The sequence below is a fragment of the Caretta caretta genome, chromosome 2 (genome assembly GCF_965140235.1).
Source record: "Caretta caretta isolate rCarCar2 chromosome 2, rCarCar1.hap1, whole genome shotgun sequence".
NCBI classification, from domain to species: Eukaryota; Metazoa; Chordata; order Testudines; family Cheloniidae; genus Caretta; species Caretta caretta.
In genome coordinates, this window is record NC_134207.1 from 191,584,140 (window position 1) to 191,606,670 (window position 22,531).

The following is a 22,531-nucleotide window of genomic DNA, read 5'->3' on the forward strand; positions in this document are numbered from 1 at the left end:
ATTCTTTTTTTTGGGGGGGGGGGGTGGAGTGGGGGGAAGGGGAGAGAGAGAGAGGGAGGGAGGGAGTGCATCAGTCATACCAGAATAGCCAATAGCCTGGTTGTTAGAGCACTCAGCTGGGATGGGAGATATCCAAGTTCAAGTCATTTCCCTGAATCAGCCAGAGCAGCGATTTAAACATAAGTCTCCCACATTCTAGGTGGGTGCTGTAAATACGTGGCTTTAGAGTCACTCTCTGTGGCCCAATGAATGTTTACTTATGCAAAGTGGAATAGCTCCAATAGGAGAGATTGAAAGAGCAGAACAAACTGACATTTATAGCCCAGTGGTTTTGGCACTCACCTGAGATGTGGGCGACCAAGGTTCAAGTCCCTGCTCTAGCTGATTCAGACCATGAACTTGAACTTGGGCTCATTGTCTCAGCTTTTCACCAGCAGTTTCCACTGAAACTTTCCTCAAAACCAATAGAGGGGTGCTCGACCTGATTTGGAGCAGGGTCTCTCACATTCCGCTCCAGGGCTATAAAGTCCATCTCAATGTGTCCTGTTGGAGCTGTTTCACTCTCTGTAAATAATTAAATTATTCATTTGGCTTGAATGCAGGAGATTGACTCTCTACCCAAGTGCGTAGGATACTTACCTGGGATGTGGGAGAGCTAGGTGAAGCCTCTCTTCTGCCTGATTCAGAGCAAAGTCTTGAACCTGGGTCTGCCACGTGCCAGGTGAGTGCCCTGGCCATTCTGGGGTGCCTGTCTGTCTCTCTCTCTCTCTCTCTGCAAAACCAGAGAGTCTATCCTGAGAAACCGTCCCAGCCAAAATTTTGTCAAAACAGACCCATTCCTGCAAAAAGTTTCTGTTTCAACAAATCGGCAATATCCAATGAGACAGTTCATTGAAAAATTTCTGACCAGCTCTTTGAAATGCTTTGAATCAAAGACCTCAAGCAGCTTGGCATTTTGAAATAATGTGGCTTAAAGTTTACAGAAGCAAGTTGATAAGTCTCTTTACTCCACTTCCATTTCTTAAAAGCTGAACAAGCTCCCTAAAGCTCCTTCCTGCGACTCAGTTTTTCATTTGGCATTGCTATCCTAGCAGTCCTTCCTTAGTGCCGTTTCCTGATTCAGATATCAATGATTTAACCTTTAAATACAGAGAGGTAAGAATAGTGGCTACAAAGAACACGTTGACTTAAACACTAGTGGTTCTTTGTTCCTGATGAAAATCTGTTCTGAAATAAAACTGGGAACTCTTTATCCCATTCTTCTCTTTTTATATTTTACTTCTAGCTTCTGACTATGTTACCAGAGTCATTGAGGTTTTTTGCATAGTAATCAGTGAACAGATAGTTAGAGATGGGTCAAAACACAGAAGCTGTCAGGAGGGAATTTGTATTTGAATCCCCGGCTCTGAATTTGTTTCTAACCCTACTCCTGATTTTGCATCAAATCTGAATGCTAGTTTAAAGCTAATCACAATCTAAGTATTGACCCTTTGGGTCATCTGTACTGTTGACCAAAATGTGCAGTCAATTGTTTGACTACACTCGTGGTTTGTTCTTAAAAGTGTTCAAGAGACCAAATAACCCAGCCAAATATATTGTCTAAAGACAAAGCAGCACAATATGAAAAGGAGACATATGCCTTCCTTACAAGAAGCCATTCTAATCTTGCAGCATATTCACCTTATATAGAAAGTGTGCTTCAAAGATATACATTTCAGTGAGTAGTATTTATAGTATGATTTTACAAGTTAGAAAACTCTTTACACATTACTTAGTTTAATTTAATCCATTAGTTTGTACCAGCTTTGTCTTTGCTACCTCCCTCTACTTGCCTATATCTTGTTTTGAATACTACATTCCAAGTGTTGATGAGCCATGAAAGTACTCCCTAATTGTACTTCGTACAAAGTATTCATGGATCTTTGCTCTGACTAATTTCCTATTTTCTAATGCCCAGGCTGACTTCCAGATTGCAAAATGTTGCTGGATTCTTCATATGGGTATACAGAATTGTGGGAAGAATATAATAAAATCAGTTAACGTAACTTCCCAACACCTATATATATATATAAATACCATGCACATAATAACCAGTAATCTGGTGTATGCTATGCCTAAAATATGTTGACTAACAGTACAATTAACTGGCCAGAGTCTGACAGAGGAACTAGTGTTAAAGCTTAATGCAGGTACTTGGTGAATTATAATATTCTGCACTTATTCAGAGCATTTCAACCAAGGATTTTGAAGCACTTTATGATGAATTAAGTTATACATCACTCCTGTGAAGTAGCCAATTTATAGATGGTTAGGGTCAAGCATGGAAAAATTAAGAGCTAGACTGACACATTATTCATACAGTATTGCTAAACCCAAACACTCAACAGTCACAAGTCAGCTCTCAACAAATCATGAGACTGACTTAAGAACTGTGATATTTAAAAAATAATAAATTGAGGGTTCTTTTTATTTGTCTTTTGAGCCTCTAGGATATGTTTTCCAGCTTTTCTCCATAACCACAAAGGCTAGACACTTTCTTTTATTTTTCAAAGAAGAATTGAGATGCTCACATAATCACAGGAGCTGGGGCTATAAGAAAAAATCAAATATCGAGATACTTATGCTAAAATCATGAGAGTTGGCAACATTGTTTGTAGCCTATAGTTAGGAGCAGAATGTAGCTATGCCACCTAAGCAGCAGTCCAGGAAAGGAAATGTACACCTTTATACCCCCTTGCTTCCCTGTGTTAATGCAAAGGGAAAGTGACAGTCACACAATGGGTCCATGGAGGAGCTGTGACTAGACCCAAGGCATTCTGGCTTATGCACTAACCACTCATTAGGGGTAACACTAGCTTGTAAATAGGTCAATAATTATAAATAGGATTTTTATTTACTACTTGTCTGAAGTAACTGTTGTTTACAGTAGGTCTTTAAAATGCCAAGCTGCTCACTCAAATTCAGCTACCAGAATGAGGGATCCACTTTCAATTGGGATCCGTTTTCAGTTAGCCCAGTCTCCCTTTATGTGGTAGGCTGTAGCTCCATAAACCGTTGGGACTGACTCCTGACATTTCGAACACTGTTTGACAGGCAGTAGGAAAGCAAAGTGTGCCACAAACATTGTAGATGAGAAAAGTGTGATACTGTATAAAATACTCACTAGTTTCCTTGAGCAATGTACACTAGTGTCCATTCATATAAAGCGTTACTTGCCTATTCTCTCATATTTTCTGGAAAACTTTCCTCTGGATTCCATCTTCCTTTTTGGAGTTCCTCTGACTCTGTCACCTCCTCATCTCCCCCTCTCCTACCCCCACCCCCCGCAAATAGTTTACCAACCCTTTGTTTGTCTAGCCACATTTTCCACAGTACCACAGAGAGGTCTCTCTGGGATAGCTTGCATTGCTCTGGAATAATTGATCAAACTAGATTGAAACAGTGCTGGGAACCAGCCTTGAAGGCAATTGACAGTTAGTAGTTACTGACGTCTAAAGAAGCTCCAGATGATACTGCAGAAACACTGAAGGATAGTGAAGCAAACTGCTGACATAGTGGCAAACTCCCAATGAGAGAGAATACTATGTTGTACAGTATGCCTTATGTGCTAGTATTCTTGCTTGCAAAAGCCACTTCTCCTGAATGCTCAATAGAAGCCAAAAGTCATCTGCGAACCAGTGTGTTCTGTTTCTTCACACAATGGGAGGCATCATAAATTTAATACTTTTTTCTGTGTGAATAGAGAATGGGCAAATGTCTATGCTGCTCTCAAGGCTGCTAAGCTTAGTGTTCCTAAAAACAGAGTGTGATTTGACACAAGTCTAACGTGCATGTCAAAGAACAAAACAAAATGTGCAGTATTCCCTCTTTTTATGAGCATCTCTCTTAGACGATAATAGACGCCTGTTATTCTCTGCCTCCCATATCCATTCCAAGCATCCCCTATATTGCTCAGCCTAGTACAGAGTCAGAATTTGGGGGTTTCCTTTGCAATATATTTAAAATATTATACAATATTAAATATTGTATGGTATTTTTTGCAAATTTAATGTCCAGTCTCTCTGTTTCTCTGTGTTCATCATTATGTTATAAACGGTCACTTTTTTGTAATATTTGACATGTTCTGTTGTCCCAGCATGAGTTTTTCTGGTAATAAACCACCTTTTCATTTTGGCCAAATCGGCTGTAGTGACAAAGTCGCTCTACCTTTTACCAATTGTTTTAAAGACAGAGATGTCAGTTCACTCTACTTGCAGCTCTTGTGTGCCAGGCTTAGTCTAAGGGCCTGATCCAAAGCCCATTGAAGTCAATGGTTCAGATCCTCAGCTTGTCTAAATGGGTCAGTGGAGTTCATGACAATTTACATCTGCTGAGTATCTGCCCTAATCTTTCCATTGACATCACAGGACTTTGGATCAGGCCCAGATGCTTTCTGTGGTACATGTCATGGAAATATACTTTCTTTTCAAAAGCCATCTGAGAGAACTGTATTCCCCACATTTGATTTACATTGGATTGGGTACTGTACATAAACAAGGATTGCAGTCTATAGAATAGATCCCTGAGCAAGTTAGTCATCAAGAAACTCATGCTGTCTCCTAAGTACTGTATAATGAAGACTTACTGAGCTTGGGAATAATGTGGTTTTATTTCATATGACATAATGGTGCCACCTGCAGTCCAGATCTCTGCACCATCACTAATGGTTTTTTATAAAGTAGTTTACAAGAGTAAAGCCCTTAACCAGTAAAGTGAAGGAAAGCACAATAATCGATCATTTGGAGTAATTACTGAATTTCATGGTGGGGTTTGAATTTTTTTTTTTATTAGCATGATCAGAGCTTTCTTTTCCTTGTGACTTTTCTTAAAAATTAAGACAATGAGACCCAAAAATCTATTCCTTTGAATTGGTGACTGGTTAGTTGCACTGGATAAGGCACAATAACATTAAGCACTGTTGTTCTCTTTGCTACCACATAACCACAGATTTTAGTTCCCATTCATGAGGGGACATGTCACAAATCAAGAAAACTGTGCTCTGACTAAAGATAGTCTTGTGGTCGAAGCTGACAGAGTAATAGGAACTCCATGGAAACTGAACATTCTTGTGCCTTACTTTAAAATATTGTTGTTTTCAATTGAATGAATGAAATTAGAATGAGTAATACAGTTTTGCTCTGTCCTCTTAGCCCTACCTAGTCCAATGCTCTTCTAGGTTATTTCTTAATCTGATTCCCAGTGCCAAAGGACTACAGTATGTGAAAAACCTCTTCAGGGATATAGGAGGAAAAGACATGGGAAATCGTATTTTGTTTCAGAAAAACCAGCATAGATTTAGGCAGGAAGTGTAACTAATTTACTGACATCCTTTTTCTGTCTGTTAAAAGCTTTAAAAATATTTTAAAAACAAAACAAACAGAAACTAGAATATTATACACAAATGTCAATAAGGTCATTGGTTGTTCCACATTAACTTTCTTGAGAGGTTTTCAAGAAATGAGACAATAGTCATTATTTAATTGATATGTAATCATTTCTGAAAGGTCTGAATATCATTCCATGATTTTAATTTAACCCTTACTGGAAATTGGTAAAGATATTAATGCCAAGATAGATAGTGGGTGAGGGTGAGGTATATTTAGAGTTCCACAAAGCTGCTGTTAAGGTCCACAAAAGTTGTTAAGGGTGATGAATGGCTAAATTAAAAAGCCATGGAATAGAGGGTAAAATAAGATGTTGCACTGAAAACTAACTTAAGAGCCGGGTTAAAGGGGAACCATAGATGTGCCTCTTCACAGGTATGAAATACATCGTGATCAAGATATATTGGGGATTTGTTTTAGAGCAGCAAATTGTGTGTGTGTGTGTGTGTGTGTGCGCACACATGCACATATGCATACACACCAGAAGATCAGTCATAAACTTGGACCTGAGCACCCTGGGAAAGTTCACATACAAATCTGAACCCTTAACTTTTCCATTCAGGCCTATCTGTAACATGTACTGAAAATCAGATTGCTAAGTGTGCTGCACTTCAAAAGGAGTGTGCTGGCTGCCGCTGTCACATGCAATTTAGGGCACCTCACAGACCTGAAGGTAGGAGGCTGAAAACAGCAGCCTTTCGAATTTATTCATTTTGAAAGAGTATCTTGTAAAGATCTGGATATGGGTGGAAGGGAGAGTGAGGGTGGGAGCAATATAAACAGAAAGTGGGAAGTGCAAAATGATCCCAATGAAGGTCCTACATCTAGGAGACAATTTAGAGACCAGATGTGAGATCCTGGCTGCCGTGAAGTCAGTGGGAATTCAGTGAGGCCTGGATTTCACCCCATGACTTTCCCCATAAACAGAACACTTGGCGAGTTTGTCGAACAACAACACACACTCTTTAAGCCTGCAAGCAAGACACATGATGCTAGATTAATGAAAACTCATACGGAATTCAGCGACATAGACTGGTACTATACAGGGAAAGTGTCAATTTTCAGTGTAAGAAACAATATTTCTAAGAGGTTTATCTGCTGCTGCTACACACAGACTGAATGCTGTGGAAAATATGTTCAGGCCTAATGGGTCTGAGTCACTATTGTGACAAATCTGTACCAAACAGTGCAGTAGAACGAAGCACGTAATGTGTAAACAGTAATTTATTTGATGAATTTTGTCTCTCTTCTTGGGTTGTCCATGAGCAGATGATGGGTTCCTTGAAATTATATATTTATATATTATGAATATTTCCTGTGAATAGCCTGTTCCTCACTTATGAGCACTCCATTGCAAGTACTCGATATGTGAGATTCAAAACTCACCATTGAACAGTGTGAGCAAAACTCTTATGTCTAAACACTATACACAAACAAGAGAGTCCTCAGCAGCAGGAAACGGCACTGACAGGCTCAAATTTAGGATTTTCAGAAAAGGACCAGTGGTTCATTTCCAGAGATTATCAAGGCCAATATTGTCTGCTTTTCTAGTGGTAAGCACAACACCAAGCACTGTGATAAAGCTAGTCTTGGGATTTCTCTGGTTCCATTTTGAACACCTAGCACAAAACAGAAGAGTAAGTTGAAACTGTACATACCAGTGAAACATAGGAGCTAAACAGATGCTTTGGAACATCTAGACAGACTAAAACGATTAGTCTAACCAGTAGATACTCTTTGAAGATCTCCTGCAGAGAACTGTTAACTAAGAATGACCAAATAATTAATCCTGCAAATTCCTCAAGCTGTCCTGTGGTTCTACATTTTTCTTTCCAAGTCGCAGCTTTGAAAATATGTCCATTATCAACTATCTTCTGCCTTTGAAGTAAATAAAGGAACTACATAAAGGGAAACAGAAGAACGATTACCAATGGGTTGTGGATGAATCAGAACAGAGATGTACCCTCTTCCCCATGTACACAAATGCTGAGCCTTTGATGAAAAACAAAAATTATCCGTGTTCTGAAAAAAGGTAGAGAGGGAACTAAACTGAAGTTCAGTTTTGGATTTACCCCTAGTTAAAAGGGAAGAGGGTTGGAGCCACAGTTTTGGCATAATGAATTATGGGGGCCAGCCCCAAGAGATTCGGATCTGGATCCAAATTTGCTTCAAATAGTTTCTACTGCAACGTAAAGTGCTGTTGTGACACTGAAGATATCAAAGCACTTTTCAAATGGACAAGGGCGATGACCCCGTGTATTGGTCTGAGGCCAACACAGGCAATTAAATTCTTCCTACTCAACTTCTCCCTGCCATTTTAACTGGTTACCATATTAGTCTTTGCTTTCTTCCTTGAACTGTCATGTAATGTTCTTGTGAGCTTTTGAACAGTAGCCATGTCTCACCCCAGAGGTGGGTGCATTTCAGTAATGGATGAAGCAATCCCAGTGTGTATTTGGCTTGTCCATTTGTTGGGTTTGCTTAGGTTACTTTGGGATTATTTGGTTGAAAGCCAATATAAAATGGAAGATATTATTGTTTATTGTTTTATCACAATCTCCTTTCAGTTGAACTGAAATCAAGCCCAGGCTCTTTTTGTTGCTCTTGATGACTTGGCTCCTGAGAGAGATTAAAATCATTATGTTTCCGTGCCAAAACTTGCAAAATAGAGGAAGTTAATAAAAGCAACTTTCAAATGAAAGAAAGTCTTTTTATGGCTGTCCTTTACTGTATTTGAACTTAGTACATTTAGCAGTATAGAGAAGAGCTACTGGGATTCAAAGAAAGGAAACAGCTCACTGCCTATGATGTCTCTATAAAAATAAGTCAGTCACATAATTTGGTATGGTTGCTTATCAGGATAATGCTATCCAGCTACACATACTGTGCTGGCTGCAGAATAATGCAGGTTACCATGAGAAAAGAATATTCTAGTTAACATGTTGGGAATTGTTTTTATAATGCAAGGTGTGTAACAGAGAAGCAAAGGGATTTGGGGGAAAGTGGAAAGATATAGCAGCACTGTTTTTAATACATAAAAATACTCTCATTGCTTGGAGGATTTAAAGAAATAATACTGAAAAGAAAGATAGTGTCTTGAAAAAGTGTGTCCTTCACTACAGCAAGTATAGCTATTCTTTTAAGGCCAGATTTTCAACCACTGACATCTGCTTTTCTACCCACAATTTATGGTAGCAAGTAACCAAAAGAGGTGTCTGTCAGTCCATGTTAGATATCTAAGTACCTGGTTTAAATGTGCAATAAGGTACTTTTAGATTGTGTAAATGGCCTTAATTATGCCACAAATAATTGAAGATACAGAAAGAGAGGACTGGTTAAAGATGAGCTGACAATTCATCCCTTAATGTCAACATTTTGTCAGCTTAACATGCAATTTCCTCTGCATTTAGGAAAATGATGTAGGTGTAGACATTTTTTTATCATTCTGGTACATTAATTGAGACACTATCATTAGAATAATTGTCAATGGAAGAACAAGAGGAATCAAACATTTAATCCAATGTAATTATGACCACTAACCCAGGAACTTATCCTTGCAACAAAGCCCGTTGCCAATTGTGCCCACATATCTATTCAGGGGACACCATCACAGGGCCTAATAACATCAGCCACACTATCAGAGGCTCGTTCACCTGCACATCCACCAATGTGATATATGCCATCATGTGCCAGCAATGCCCCTCTGCCATGTACATTGGTCAAACTGGACAGTCTCTACGTAAAAGAATAAATGGACACAAATCAGATGTCAAGAATTATAACATTCATAAACCAGTCGGAGAACACTTCAATCTCTCTGGTCACGCAATCACAGACATGAAGGTCGCTATCTTAAAACAAAAAAACTTCAAATCCAGACTCCAGCGAGAAACTGCTGAATTGGAATTCATTTGCAAATTGGATACTATTAATTTAGGCTTAAATAGAGACTGGGAGTGGCTAAGTCATTATGCAAGGTAGCCTGTTTCCTCTTGTTTTTTCCTACCCCCCCCCCCCCAGATGTTCTGGTTTAACTTGGATTTAAACCTGGAGAGTGGTCAGTTTAGATGAGCTATTACCAGCAGGAGAGTGAGTTTGTGTGTGTATGGGGGTGGGGGGGATGTGAGAAAACCTTGATCTATGCAGGGAATAGCCCGACTTGATTATGTAAAGAGTTGTCACTTTGGATGGGCTAGCACCAGCAGGAGAGTGAATTTGTGTGGGGGGTGGAGGGTGAGAAAACCTGGATTTGTGCTGGAAATGGCCCACCTGTTGATCACTTTAGATAAGCTATTACCAGCAGGACAGTGGGGTGGGAGGAGGTATTGTTTCATGATTTCTGTGTGTATATAAAGTCTGCTGCAGTTTCCACGGTAAACATCTGATGAAGTGAGCTGTAGCTCACGAAAGCTCATGCTCAAATAAATTGGTTAGTCTCTAAGGTGCCACAAGTACTCCTTTTCTTTTTGCGAATACAGACTAACACGGCTGTTCCTCTGAAACCTATGACCACAAACTGTTTCCTTTTAATGCTGGTGAGTTATCTCTCAATGATTGCAGGAAGTAAGGAAAACTTATGTAAAACGTGCGTATATTAACTTGGCTGGTAGTTAAATTCAAATAATCACACTTCAGTGAGAAACAGGACTTGGCACAGATACTGTGAAACATCCATGCAGAATAAAACGATTAGTCTAACTGGCCTGTCGGTACTCTTTAAGGACACCTCTTCAGGAAAGTGTTAACTAAGATTGATCAAAATCATGAATGCTCACCATATTGAACAAAATAAATAAAATTGTGAAGCCATCAAGAGTTGTGCACATCTTCTCCATTCAGTCATGCTATTTGTTTTATTTTTTTGCTTCTCCACCCCTCCCCTGTGTTTGCATGTTGACCCTATTTAGACTGCCATTTCTTCGGGACAGGGATGTTACTTTCATATCTTTCTGTAAAGAGCCTAGCACACTGATGCTATTATACCAATAACAACAATAATAATCAGAGAAAGAAGAAGAAAAAAGTAATAGTACCAGCAATCACATCAAAAGCATGCCACAAATCTTAAAAAATAGCATAAAGAATCGCTAATATGAATATTCTATCGTAAAACAGATTAATGCTGTATTTTTCACAACGTTTTTTTCACTAACTAGTTACTAATCTGTATTTTCTTAGTTTACCACTATTTAGCATAAGAAGTGCACCACATTCCAATGCTCAGAAATCTCTCCTAATTCTAGCAATATTTTATGTGGCTACATTTTCAAGAAAATGTACCTTTGTGGATTGGCAAATTGGTAATTGCATGTACGTTGGTACTGCATGTTTGCAAAGGAAATTACTCAAGTTCACACACAAATGCCATTGTGTGCTTTTACCTTGGTGCACTTCTGCATGTGGTTTTGGCTCTGTAGGTGCAGTTAGAGCCCAAGTTTTGAAAGTTTGATGCTTAGAGTATACTCTAGCTCCACCCAAAAAAAGGCACCAGTCTGCTTTTCATTGGTGCAGCACTGAACCCATCCTGGGCCTGAGGCCAGGAAAACTTTTTCAGGAGGAGGAAACATTTTTCTGTTAGTGTTTTTGTTATGTACTTCTTTAAATGGTAGTATAATGAGCAAGTGCTGAGAGAATGCAGAATTGGTCAACGCGACGCTCGGCTGATGCGGCATCTCATGGTGACAGACGCCATCAGGTGGTCGAGGGACATCTACATAGAACACCTCACCAGACATCGGCAAAACCAGGAGGGATGAGCTGAAGTGCTGATGAGAAGCACAGTAAGGAAAGTAACTGAAATACTTCCCTGATAGATTGTATTTTCTAAATGGACAACCAACCTAATTCTCAATTACTGAGGGACAATCTCCACTCATTGATAAATTTTGCTTTCCACAACGAACTCTCTGTACAACACTTCATGAGTGATGTACCTGAGTATTTGGATTCTAATATCTAAACTGTATTGTTAAATGTATTCACCTAAATATGAGTTATTGCTGATTATGTATTCTGTGTCCATATGAGGAGTCCTTGTGGCACCTTAGAGACTGACAAATTTATTTGGGCATAAGCTTTTGTGGGCTAGAACCCACTTCATCAGAGGCATGGAGTGGAAAACACAGTAGCAGGTACAAATACATATATAAATATGAAAAGATAGGAGTTGCCTTACCAAGTGGGGATGTGGGGAGGGGATCAATTTAACGAAACAGTTCAATTAACAGCAGAATACCAAGGGAGGAAAAATCACTTTTGTAGTGGTAATGAGGGTGGCCTATTTCAAACAGTTGACAAGAAGGTGAGAGTAACAGTGGGGGAAATTAGTTTTTTTAATGACCCATCCACTCCCAGTTTTATTCAGGCCTAATTTAATGGTTTCCAGTTTGCAAATTAATTCCAGTTAGAAATCTGTGTCATATGATTTAAAAACAAACTCTGTATTTGTGGATAATCTAAACTCTATAGCCAGATGTACAGACACTCTTTTCTCAACCTATGTATTGCATAATTTTTTTTAACATTAGCTTTAATAACATTTTGAGGCTGATCAGAGATGTGAATTGTTAGAATAAGCCACCTGGAGAAGGGCTGTAGTGGGCGGAGTGCAGATGAATCTTTCAAAGATGCATGAGAAATGGTTTTCTTCTCAGTTAATTTTGTTTCAGTTTCTTCCTTCTGTTAAATCTCATTCTCACATCTTTTCCTTTACTTCCATTTCCTTCATATTTCTTGTCTCCTTCCCCTCTTTGTATCTGCTCATCCAGTCTTCTCCTCCAGCTTACCCCTCTCCTGGCCTCTTCCTCTGACTTCCATTTCTACATTCCTCCATTTCCCTCACTCTCCTTGTGTCATCTGTCTCCTTCTCTCTCTGCTGTGCCTCTCTCACACTTACACTCTCACACATGCACATGTATAAATCAGCATCCTTTCTGTACTTCATCCAAATCATGAGACCATTTGGACAGGTTTGATATCAATGAGAGTTGTAAAAACTGCACGATTGGGCCCTTTCAGAATAAGCAGCTGCTTTTGTTATCAATGGGAGTTCCACCTATGAAACAAGCGTGGAATGCAGAGTCACAATTTAAAAATCCACCCTGCAGATGGGAGATGGGACTTTTGTCCTGAATATGCTAGTTGATATCTTAGTTTAACCAAGTCTGTACATTCCAGTTATATCGCATGCCTCGTTTAACACACACTGACTGCCTCTAATATAGAAATCTTAAAATCTTTCTTTCTTGTATTCCGTAATGACAGATGGTTTGGAGTCTTAAAATATTTTTTTAACTTTACGGGTGCTTAATATTTGTGAATTGATTTATTGTCCATATTGCCCTATGGCAAAACCCGACCAGCATAAGGTCTTACTCGTACTTACAGAAATTACCCATAACCAAGAAGATCCAGCATCATCAATACTGACACAGTGGTGTCATCCATCTAATAAATGGGCCAGTTATGGGCAGTTAAACCTAGTACTGTGTGCCAGACCATATTTTATAGTGGTGCCCCAGAGTAACACATTACGCCCTCCTTGATTGACAAAATAAGTTACAGTGTAATCAATCACTTTATACAAAAACTTGTCATTACTACAAGTGGAATGTGGAGACATTTGCAATGCTCTAGCGCTGCTACTACTGATAGTGGATTGCACCATTTTCCCAAGAGTCCAGTATCTGGCTGTTCATTTCTAGGTGTCATTCAAAGGGTTGATTTTTATCAGATGACTTTGAGTTCCTGTAGTTACTCAAGCTTTTTTCTGGGGTTGAGGGTGGATAATGGGAAATGAGTAAAGTTTTGTTCTGGGTTGAGAGTTTTAGTTGCTAGGTTCCCGAATTATATTATTAGTTTTATCAACGTGCCCCCAGTTGAATCTGACGAACCTCTAAATAAAATAATGCCTTCTGTGGTGTTTAAGGTATTACCCGACTAGAGTTGCACACATTTGGTCCCACTTATCTCTTGATAGTGAATGTGAAAAATAATTGGGGAGGGGTCTCAGCAAGGACTGACTTATCAGTTCTGCACAAAGGACTGGAACAGAATGAGTGGGGGGGAATATTTATTGGAAAAACTGAGTGAGACACGCCGATAGTCTTCCCACTTAAACAAGAAGGCATCTGAATGAAGTGTTTGCAAAAGTACCCATCAGGCATATGTCCGTCATGTTATGATTTAGAAACAGTTGCATTTTATGTAATGAAGTAGAAGGTGGGGGAAAATGGATTAATAGGGCCAGATCCTTAGCTAGATAAGTGGAGCTATGCTAATTTACAGCAATTGAGGATGTGGCCTCTAATATATTTGTCATGCATTAGATTCTGACTTCTTTATGAATACAAACAGGGTATTTAAAAATTATTCCACTTCTGTTTCTCCATCCAATGTTGCTTGGGTCACTTTTGCTGAGGGTGCAGAGAATGTGTAGTTGACATGGAGCTCTTTTGCTGTAAATTTATTGAGAGCCTCATATTCCATAAATTTGTAGGCAAGAGCATTGTGAATAGACAAATATGTACCTACTTTGGGTATGTGCTACCAGAAGTGTGCATACAAATCTGTTTTGGATGTGTGTGGAACTTGATAGGCACCTATATAGTCACTTGTGCATTCAAACTGGGGATTTGCATGCAAGCTGCCAGTGGGGTGTGTGCAAAATAGGTATGCATTTTCACGTTCACCACAGCACACCTACCAAGTGACTGAAAATCGGGTCCTAGACCATAAAGTGCTATTGTACGTGATTTTATTTTAAGGCAATGACTTTTTGTTCTGTTTGCACAGCACCTAGCACGGTGGGGTCATGGTCCAGCACTAAGGCTCCTAGGTGCTGCGGTAATACAAAGTAAAAATAATAAAATAACAAAAGTAAATAACAACACTAAAAATAATAAACAAGTCATTGGTTAAAGCAGTCTGTTTTGAAGGTAACTAATGGTTCCTGCCTGCTGTGAGGTTTCCCCAGCTGCCTCACTGCTCATGTGTTCACCATTTCAAACCGTGGTTCTGAGACTCTAGTGCAGTGCAGTGAAAATTCCGTAGAAAGTCCCTTTTACACTGAAGGACTTTCTGCAAGGGCTGGAGTAGGGAAGTAAATGCAGTTCAGCCTGGTGTCCTGTAACAGTAATCAATAAAATACTAACTGAATCTCTGCTCTTGAAAGAGAGGAACTGCCTTTTGTGGCAGAGCAAGAATTCTCCTCCCTCCCCTTCTTTTCATTCAGGCTGATAATTTTAAAGCCCAACATTCTGCATTTTTGGTTCCGCAGAACAGATGATTAAAAATTCTCATTTGTATCACGGCCGTGCCCAGGAACTATGCTGGTCCCTAGTTATGATGTTCCATAAAGACGGATGAATCACTTGCCCATTAGCTAAGTGTAACCTACCAACGTGTGTGTGTTACAGCAGTAGTTCTCAACCAGGGGTCTGTGGAGTTCAAGAAGGGGGGGCTGAGGCTAAAACCGGACCCTACAGCCCCCTGCTCATTCCCCCCCAGGAGTCACCTGCCACCTGCAGAGCTGGGCTTGGAGCTGAAGCAGAGCCTGCCTACAAGATGCAGGGGGGAGTCGACCCTGGCTGAGAACAGGCTGGGGTGGACTGATGACCTGGCACCCTAGTCCCCACGCCCTGGGCCAGGCTGGCGGTGGCGTTTGCAGGCAGCGATCACAGGAGGGGTGGGGGGTGTTGTCAGTCTGCCTGTCTGGGCCAGATGGGCCGGGGTAGGAGAAGTGACCTTCTCTCCCTGCGCGGTGTGTGAGAGCTGGAGGCCAGGCTCTGCAATGAGCCCCATGCCCTGAGCTTTAAGAGCACTGCTTCCACACCCTTTCAGGCCAGGCCGAGCCAAGCCCCCACCCGAGTGGCACGGGGAGGGAGGCGAAGCAGGAGCTGGTGCTGCAAAGTCACCTCTGCCCAAGGGAGAAGCAGCTGCCCCACATGGGATCCCCAGCTCAGGTTGCAGCTCCGGTGCTGGTCACATGTGTACTTGATCTAGCTGCCAAGTATTCACTGCCGTAAGACAATTGCAGACAGTATACTGTGTTTCCTTGTGAACTATCCCTGGTGTATCCCTCAACTGCTGAGGTTGTGCCAAATAGCACAGGCTTCTCAAACACTAAAGTTAGACCACCTTTGGAATGAAACAGACAAGCCGTTTGAGCCATGCTTTGTTGAATGTGTTAAACATAATTTGACTTAGATAATCTCCAATTAAAATTCTAACCTCCCTAATAGTCCTTCCTTCTTAACCTCTGCTTAGAATCCTAATGAAAAGCAGATAATAGATGAGTCACTAAAGCAACATGATTCTTTCCTTTTTGTATATTCCAGTAACCTGTGGTTGTGTTTTAGAGAAGGAAAGTGGATCCAGTAATTCAACAATGACTAGAGCGAGATCACATAGGGCCACCTTAGGAGGTAAAACTCAAAGGATATAACTGGAGTTAAAATACTAAGGGCAAGGGCTACTGAAAAACTAATATTGGTCCTTCTCCTGCAAACTTTAGTGGCCACATAATACTGAGGGCAAAGAAACACATTTTTTGTTGTTCATAGATTTCTATGAACCTGTCTCCCTTCATTGGATTTTTCTTTTCCATTTGTCAGAGAGAGACTTGCAGCTGCAGAAGAAGATTAGTCCTATGCTCTAGCACTGAACCCCTTTACTTGCTACTAACGAAAATTGACGGGTATTGTATGAGTGCTCAGCAGCATTTGCCACCAGTTCAGTACTTCTGTTCAGGACATGGGGCCACTAGCATTTGTCCTCTGTAGCTACTAGTGCTGACTATCTTGTCTATGTCAGACATGAGGCGGGAAAGCAGGTAAGCTGCTTGCCAGTCAAAGTGGACAGCTGGACCTTGAAATGTTTCACTTCTGTTTTTAAAAACTTTAATTTTTGAAGTGCATAACATACTTATACAATACAGTAATGCCATCAGATTATAGGACATACTGAGTGATTTCCACACCCTGTCCCATTATCTAGTCATACTCATTCTGCAAAGTACTGTAGGTGTAAAACACTATCATACTGATTTGATAAAATTTCACATTCACTTTGCCTGTGCAACCTTTATTCAGCCCTCTTCTGCGTATGCATTATGTTACAGTCTAATTACATGATCACATCCTGTAAAAAAAATATATATAGTATCTGTGCCTTATTGGATGGGCACTCAGAGGGGCAGAATTAAGGTTGCACTGGTAACTTTAAAGCTAGCATTTTCTAACTTCTAAGTGCTTGAATTTGAAACCTAAATACCATTATTTTATCCTAGGGTGTTTTTGTATATTACATACCAATAAGGGGTATGCTCTGGCTGCTTTGTGCCTCTCTGATGCAAACCAGCCAAAAACTCATGGGTAGTGTTGCTTTAGCTCACCCCAATGAGGCAAAGCATCTGGCTCATACTTGTGAATGTGGCCTTATCCTCTATAAGAGACAGCGACATCAATTGAGCAGAACTGATATATAATATATACAATAAAAAACTCCTAATGTAGAACAGTATCACGTGAATCTCAGACTGTTACACTATCATTGTGATGCAATTGCCCACTTACTGGCAAAATAAATATTCATGAAGCTTTTAATACAATCCAAGAAATTCCTCCAAACCGCACAGTACTGTTTGTTTTGTGCTATATCAATTAATCTCACTGAGTCACACATTCAACAGTCCTGAGTTATTTAATAATTGGAATTCCATTTGTGCAACAATAACCGTTTTGTACGCTACAGGACTATCACACTGGGCATTTAATTATGCTCTGTGGGTGAAGAGCTCTAACTTAGTTTTCTTATGCAGAAACTGATTTTTATTGTTTCAAAACTTATTTGCTCATGGTGGAGGTTAGAGGTAACCTTGTCTGATCCTATGTTCATCCTCCAGTGGAGCTTAATCACACACTAAACACTGGAGCTTGTTGAAGTTTTTCATATGGAATTTTTTTCCATTGAAATATTGCCCTTTTGCAAGTAAAAAACTTTTCAAAAAACATTGTCAACATTTTTGAAATTCCATTTTCACTAAATTTTCCAAGATTTATTTTACCAATATCCTCATTGTTTTCTAAATTATAAAAATAATTCAATTTATACACTTATTTCACCAGAAACAGTGTTTTCTTTCTGAAATCTGTGTTGTCAGCAAATAAAAAAATTGGGAAAATATTTCAATCATTTTGAAAATTTTAGTAACAGACCATTCCACAGAAAACAGAAAGTGGATCCATTTCAAGTTATGTGGAACAGAAAACAATTCAAAATTTTAAAAAATGTTGGCAAAATCATGTTTGTGGGTTTTTTGACCAGTGCCTCTAACTGCTGTAGTTAATGTGTACCAGAGTTTTTTTGTTTGAAGATTTCATTATAAAAGGTTCATCTTCACTGTTAGTGATGGAAATGCTGTTTCCAGTTATATTTCAAGAGATATTCCTGCTATCAGAACAGGGAACCCAATTCTATACTATTGTTGCTGAGTAAAACTAAATATAATAAACATGCATACAGAGGAACATTTCTCTTTCATCTGTCAAAACTGTCAAATAATTCTGTGCTTTATAGAGAGAACTCTTTTTACTTGTTTGATTTGAAGTTTTTCCATCCCTTTGGGACCCTTTCATAGAAAGGTTAAAAAAAAAGTCATCGCACCCGATATGGTAAAGATGACAGAACACTCAACACAGGAGGGTTGTCTAATCCGTGAACCATTCCCACTGACTAGAGTCTGGAAGAGCACAGATGCTGTAATCTTCCTTGTGTGACTGCTAGATATAGCTTGTTTGTGAATCAAAGAAACTTGACTGCAGTAGACGACATCACTTATTAGGCACTCTAAATGGGAAAGTCTGAAAGGTCAAACTACAATAAAGTCTTCGGAAGAAAGGAAGTTAAGTGATAAAGTGAGCAGTGGCATATTCACCTGTGAAGTCTCAGCTATGAATTTAGTTACCTCCCTACCCTGTCTCCACAAAACAGACTAATGAATTTAAGAATCTGTCTGATATATAGAGATTAAAAACAAACACTTCACACCTACATTTGAAGTCAGGTCCCTGGCTTGCCAAGCTGGTCCCCTGGACCCTAGAGTCTATTTTTATTGACCTTCCAGGCATACTGCAAGACGTGTCCAAGTACATAAGCTTTGGTCTGAAGGAACATGGGGAGCAATGTGAGGTTCTGTCTTTTACGGGGTGTGTTGGAATATTTGCTGACAATGTGCCAATTTTAAAATTGGTTGTTTAACAATTATATTTTTCTATGAGTGCTAAGCTGCTTGCCAGTCAAGGTGGGCAGCTGGACCCTGAAATGTTTCACCACTGTGGGTTTTTCTGCATATGTTTGTAATAAAAAAAAATAATAAATAACTTTTCTAAAGCTCAAGGTGATGATGTATTCTCTTATAAATTAGCCAGAGCGACTATGTTTACAAATGAAAGTTATGAATGGCTGAAAACAAGCAGTTAAAATGGAAATGGCCTGCAATTATGGCCAGCTCTGCTGCTGGTGCTAAAATATGTACCTATTAATAGGCAGTGTGATCTACTCTTTAGAGCAAGGAACTCTTGGGTCCAAACCCCAGTTCTTCCTCTGATTTAGTTTCTTGCCTTGGGCAAGTCACTTGGGCAACCATTTACAAAGTGACATCTGATTTTGGGTGCCTCCATTTATGTGTGCCAACCTGAGACACTTTGGGCCTAATTTTCAGAAGTGCTGAGTCCCCACAATTCTAGTGGAAGGCAACTGGAACAGCAGATGACCAGGTATCTCAAGATGGGCACCTAACAGAGAGGCACACAAACGCAAAGGCCACTGTAGAAACTGTTCAGTGTAACTTCCGTTTCTCTTCTGTTAAATGTAAGATGGGAATAATAATGTTTACCTACCTCTCAAGGGTGTTATAAAGATGAATTAATGTTTGTAAAGCACTTTGCAGAGCGAAGTGCTCAGTATTATTATAACTAAGAACACTGGGTGAACATGAATATACAATTATACCTAACATGCTTTATACTTGGATATAAAATCTGTTCAATCAATTTTCACTAAACATGCAATTTCACTTTCTTCAGCCATTAATACAATAAACATCTCACCCTTCTGGTGAGCTATGTTGAGATTTCACATGTCATTTCATTCCGATCTTGACAAGAATATGTTTACTGTATGCTTAGTTTTGTTTCCATATATAACATTTAATCAAATAAATACTGTAATTGCTCCACAGTTGCAAAATTGTTGCCTAAAGAACAATGTTTTCCTCTGTTCTTTCCTCTCCCTCACCAGTGCATAGTTTGGGATTGGGATTCCAATGGCAAACATGACTTCATTGGAGAATTTAGTTCAACATTCAAGGAAATGCGAGGAGCAATGGAAGGGAGACAGGTAGGTGCAAACCCTGTATAACATCTGAATTTACTGGCCAGATTTCAAGTTGACTTGCTCCTTATGCAGTTCCATTGACTTAAATGGAATGTAAGTTAGTATAGAATTTGAGCCTACCTATTTATTAGATGTATCAGGAGAGTTTCACTGAAGTTCATTGTTGAGTCCAGAATTTGACCTGGAGAACAGTGCTGGGTGTCCCCTGAAAGATTGGGAGGTGCATTTTGGTAGTTTACCCAAACCTGTTTGGTTTCATGGAGGATAGATCCATCAATGGCTATTAGCCAGGATGGGGAGGGATGGTGTCCCTCATCTGTTTGCCAGAAGCTCGGAATTAGCAACAGGGAATGGATCATTTGATGATTAACTGTTTCATTCATTCCCTCTGGGGCACCTGGCACTGTCAAAAGACAGGATACTGGGCTAGAGAGACCTTTGGCCTGACCCAGTATAGCTGTTTTTATGTTCTGAAATTGAGCTGGAAGTTTATGAAAATATTGATCTTACTTCTCACAAGATTTCCAGAATATCTTGGTTATATTTGGAGGGGGAGGTAGATCCACCCAACAAGACACTGAAGTAGACATTGGAGAAGTAGGAGACGACTCATGAAAGGACAGAGCTGCAAAAGCTGATGGAGGACAGAATTTTAAGAATCAGAGAGTGGTCAGTGGTATACAAACCAATTTGGGAGAATAAGGAAGATGAAAAGGGAGAGCCCCAAGATTTGGGCAGGATTGAGTCAGAGAGTGAAAACTGCATGTAGAGCAGGGACAAGGTAGAATCAAGGATGGTCTAGGACCAGGGGAACTCAGTGCATCAGTGTATAAAGCAGTTTCCTTTAATAGAGTATTTATAAATATGTAGAAAATGCCCTTGAAATTCCATTTTGTTCTTTTCTATTTTAATTTGAGGTAAAATCCTGACCCTCATGAAATCAATTGGATATTTTCCATTTGGGGGTAGTTGGTTCTTTAATTTACATTTTAAATGTTTTGTTGTGTTTAGTATACACTGTTAAGATGCCTAACAGTGGCTACATTAAAACGTTAAGTTATTTCCCAGCCATGTTCCTCAGCAGGCATTACACTAAATTAAAAAATCACTAATGGTTCCAGCAGAAACTGGAGATGAGTTAGAGTTAATTGGAATTTCTGAGCATGCTTATCCCTCCCTGGGCAGCTGAGCGCCCCATCACAAGACTAACTTATTAGCAACACTCAGATCCAGAAAGTTGCCAGTCTGCTTCTGGGAAGGATATTTGAACTAACTGGTATGATATCCTATTATTACCTGGACAAGATGTTCTGAAAATGAAGTCAGCAAAAAGGGAAGGTGCCACTGTTACTGTAATTATGTATCTGATAGAAATTTGTCTGGAAATACAACTATTCTCCTATTTATATTCATGCAAGTCTAAGCATAGAAGTTCTATCAGCTGCTGGAATGCAACTCACGTGATGGCTAAAGACCCTTTATTGGCTGAGTGTCATTTTTCCCCTCTTTCCCTGCTCCTTTCCCCCATTGCTTTCCATGCCTTTGCTGCCACCAGCTCTTACTGGAAATCATCATGATGTAACTAACCAGTTTCTTATGAATTACAGTTCCTAAGAGAAAATTGAATTACCTCATTAATAATTCTACTTCTTTATGTCAGTGTGAGCCTCACAAATAGGGGTTGATGGCAGTTATTGAAAAAGATAAATGATTTGGCATATCTAATTGGAGAAGTTGTCATTTCCTATTATTTCATCCTGGAGCCATTAGTGTTGATAAATTCTCTGTGTGGGAATTAATAATGTTGGACTCCTAGACTGTTGCCCGTGTTGTCTAATGGAGATGCAAGAATCAAGCTAAAAGTGCAAAACAAACTTGGTTCACACTTTATATTAAGGTTCTATTTATAAATAAGGTTAATAAATGGCTAACCAATTGGTTCAGAGTCCGAGTCAGTAGGTTGCTTATCACCATCTATAAGATTTTCTGCTGATGTGTTTATAACCATCTATGCTATAACACGTGACTCATGTCTACAATATGCTTCTAACATCAGCCAGCCACTTACTAATCCTTTATAAATCATTTAAATGGAGCCTTAATATGAAGCCTGATCCAAACTTGTCCTTACAGGGCCAAATTGAGTCAGTGGAGCTGGACCCACTTACACCAGGGTTGAGTTGGCCTCAGACATTTTAGAGCAATTACTAGATTGCATGCATTGGTGCATGTCAAAAATTAATCATGAAGTGGAATGAGAGCTTTCACAAAGAGGGGGCAGGAACCAAGCTGAATAATAATAGCAAGGCCAGCCTGTTGAGAAAACAGCAGCTTTAAGTAAATGCCTATGAGTGGGAGAAGGAGCACATAATGGTCAAATGTGTGCATCCCTGATGGAAATTTCTTCAAAAGACAGGTGCTCTGTCACCAAAAGTGACACACACAATGATCAGAGACACTCTGAACCATAAAGCTGATAGGAAAGCATTGAAGACATGGGATTCATAACATCTGGGCTGCCCCAGGTTGATTAATGAAGTATTCTGTGCTATGAGGGGAGAAAACACAAGGAACAATTTTACAAAGTTCATTTTTATCCCCAGCATGGTATGGGGAGAGTTGTACTGTCACAGGATTTTGTAGTCAGTCATTCCCCTTATATGACACGCAGACATTGCACATCTCAAAATACTGCTACTTTAAAGTGGAAGACA

General features: G+C 39.6%; 1 protein-coding gene across 4 annotated transcripts in view; it reads left to right on the forward strand.

The window, feature by feature from the left end:
- CPNE4 (copine 4) overlaps positions 1–22,531 on the forward strand; it is a 335,017-nt gene that overhangs the window by 247,004 nt on the left and 65,482 nt on the right. For all 4 annotated transcript variants that reach the window (XM_048838761.2, XM_048838759.2, XM_048838760.2 and 1 more), the window contains one exon: positions 19,722–19,820. In XM_048838761.2, coding sequence (XP_048694718.1) covers positions 19,722–19,820 — 99 coding nt within the window. The remainder of the gene's footprint in view (positions 1–19,721; positions 19,821–22,531) is intronic.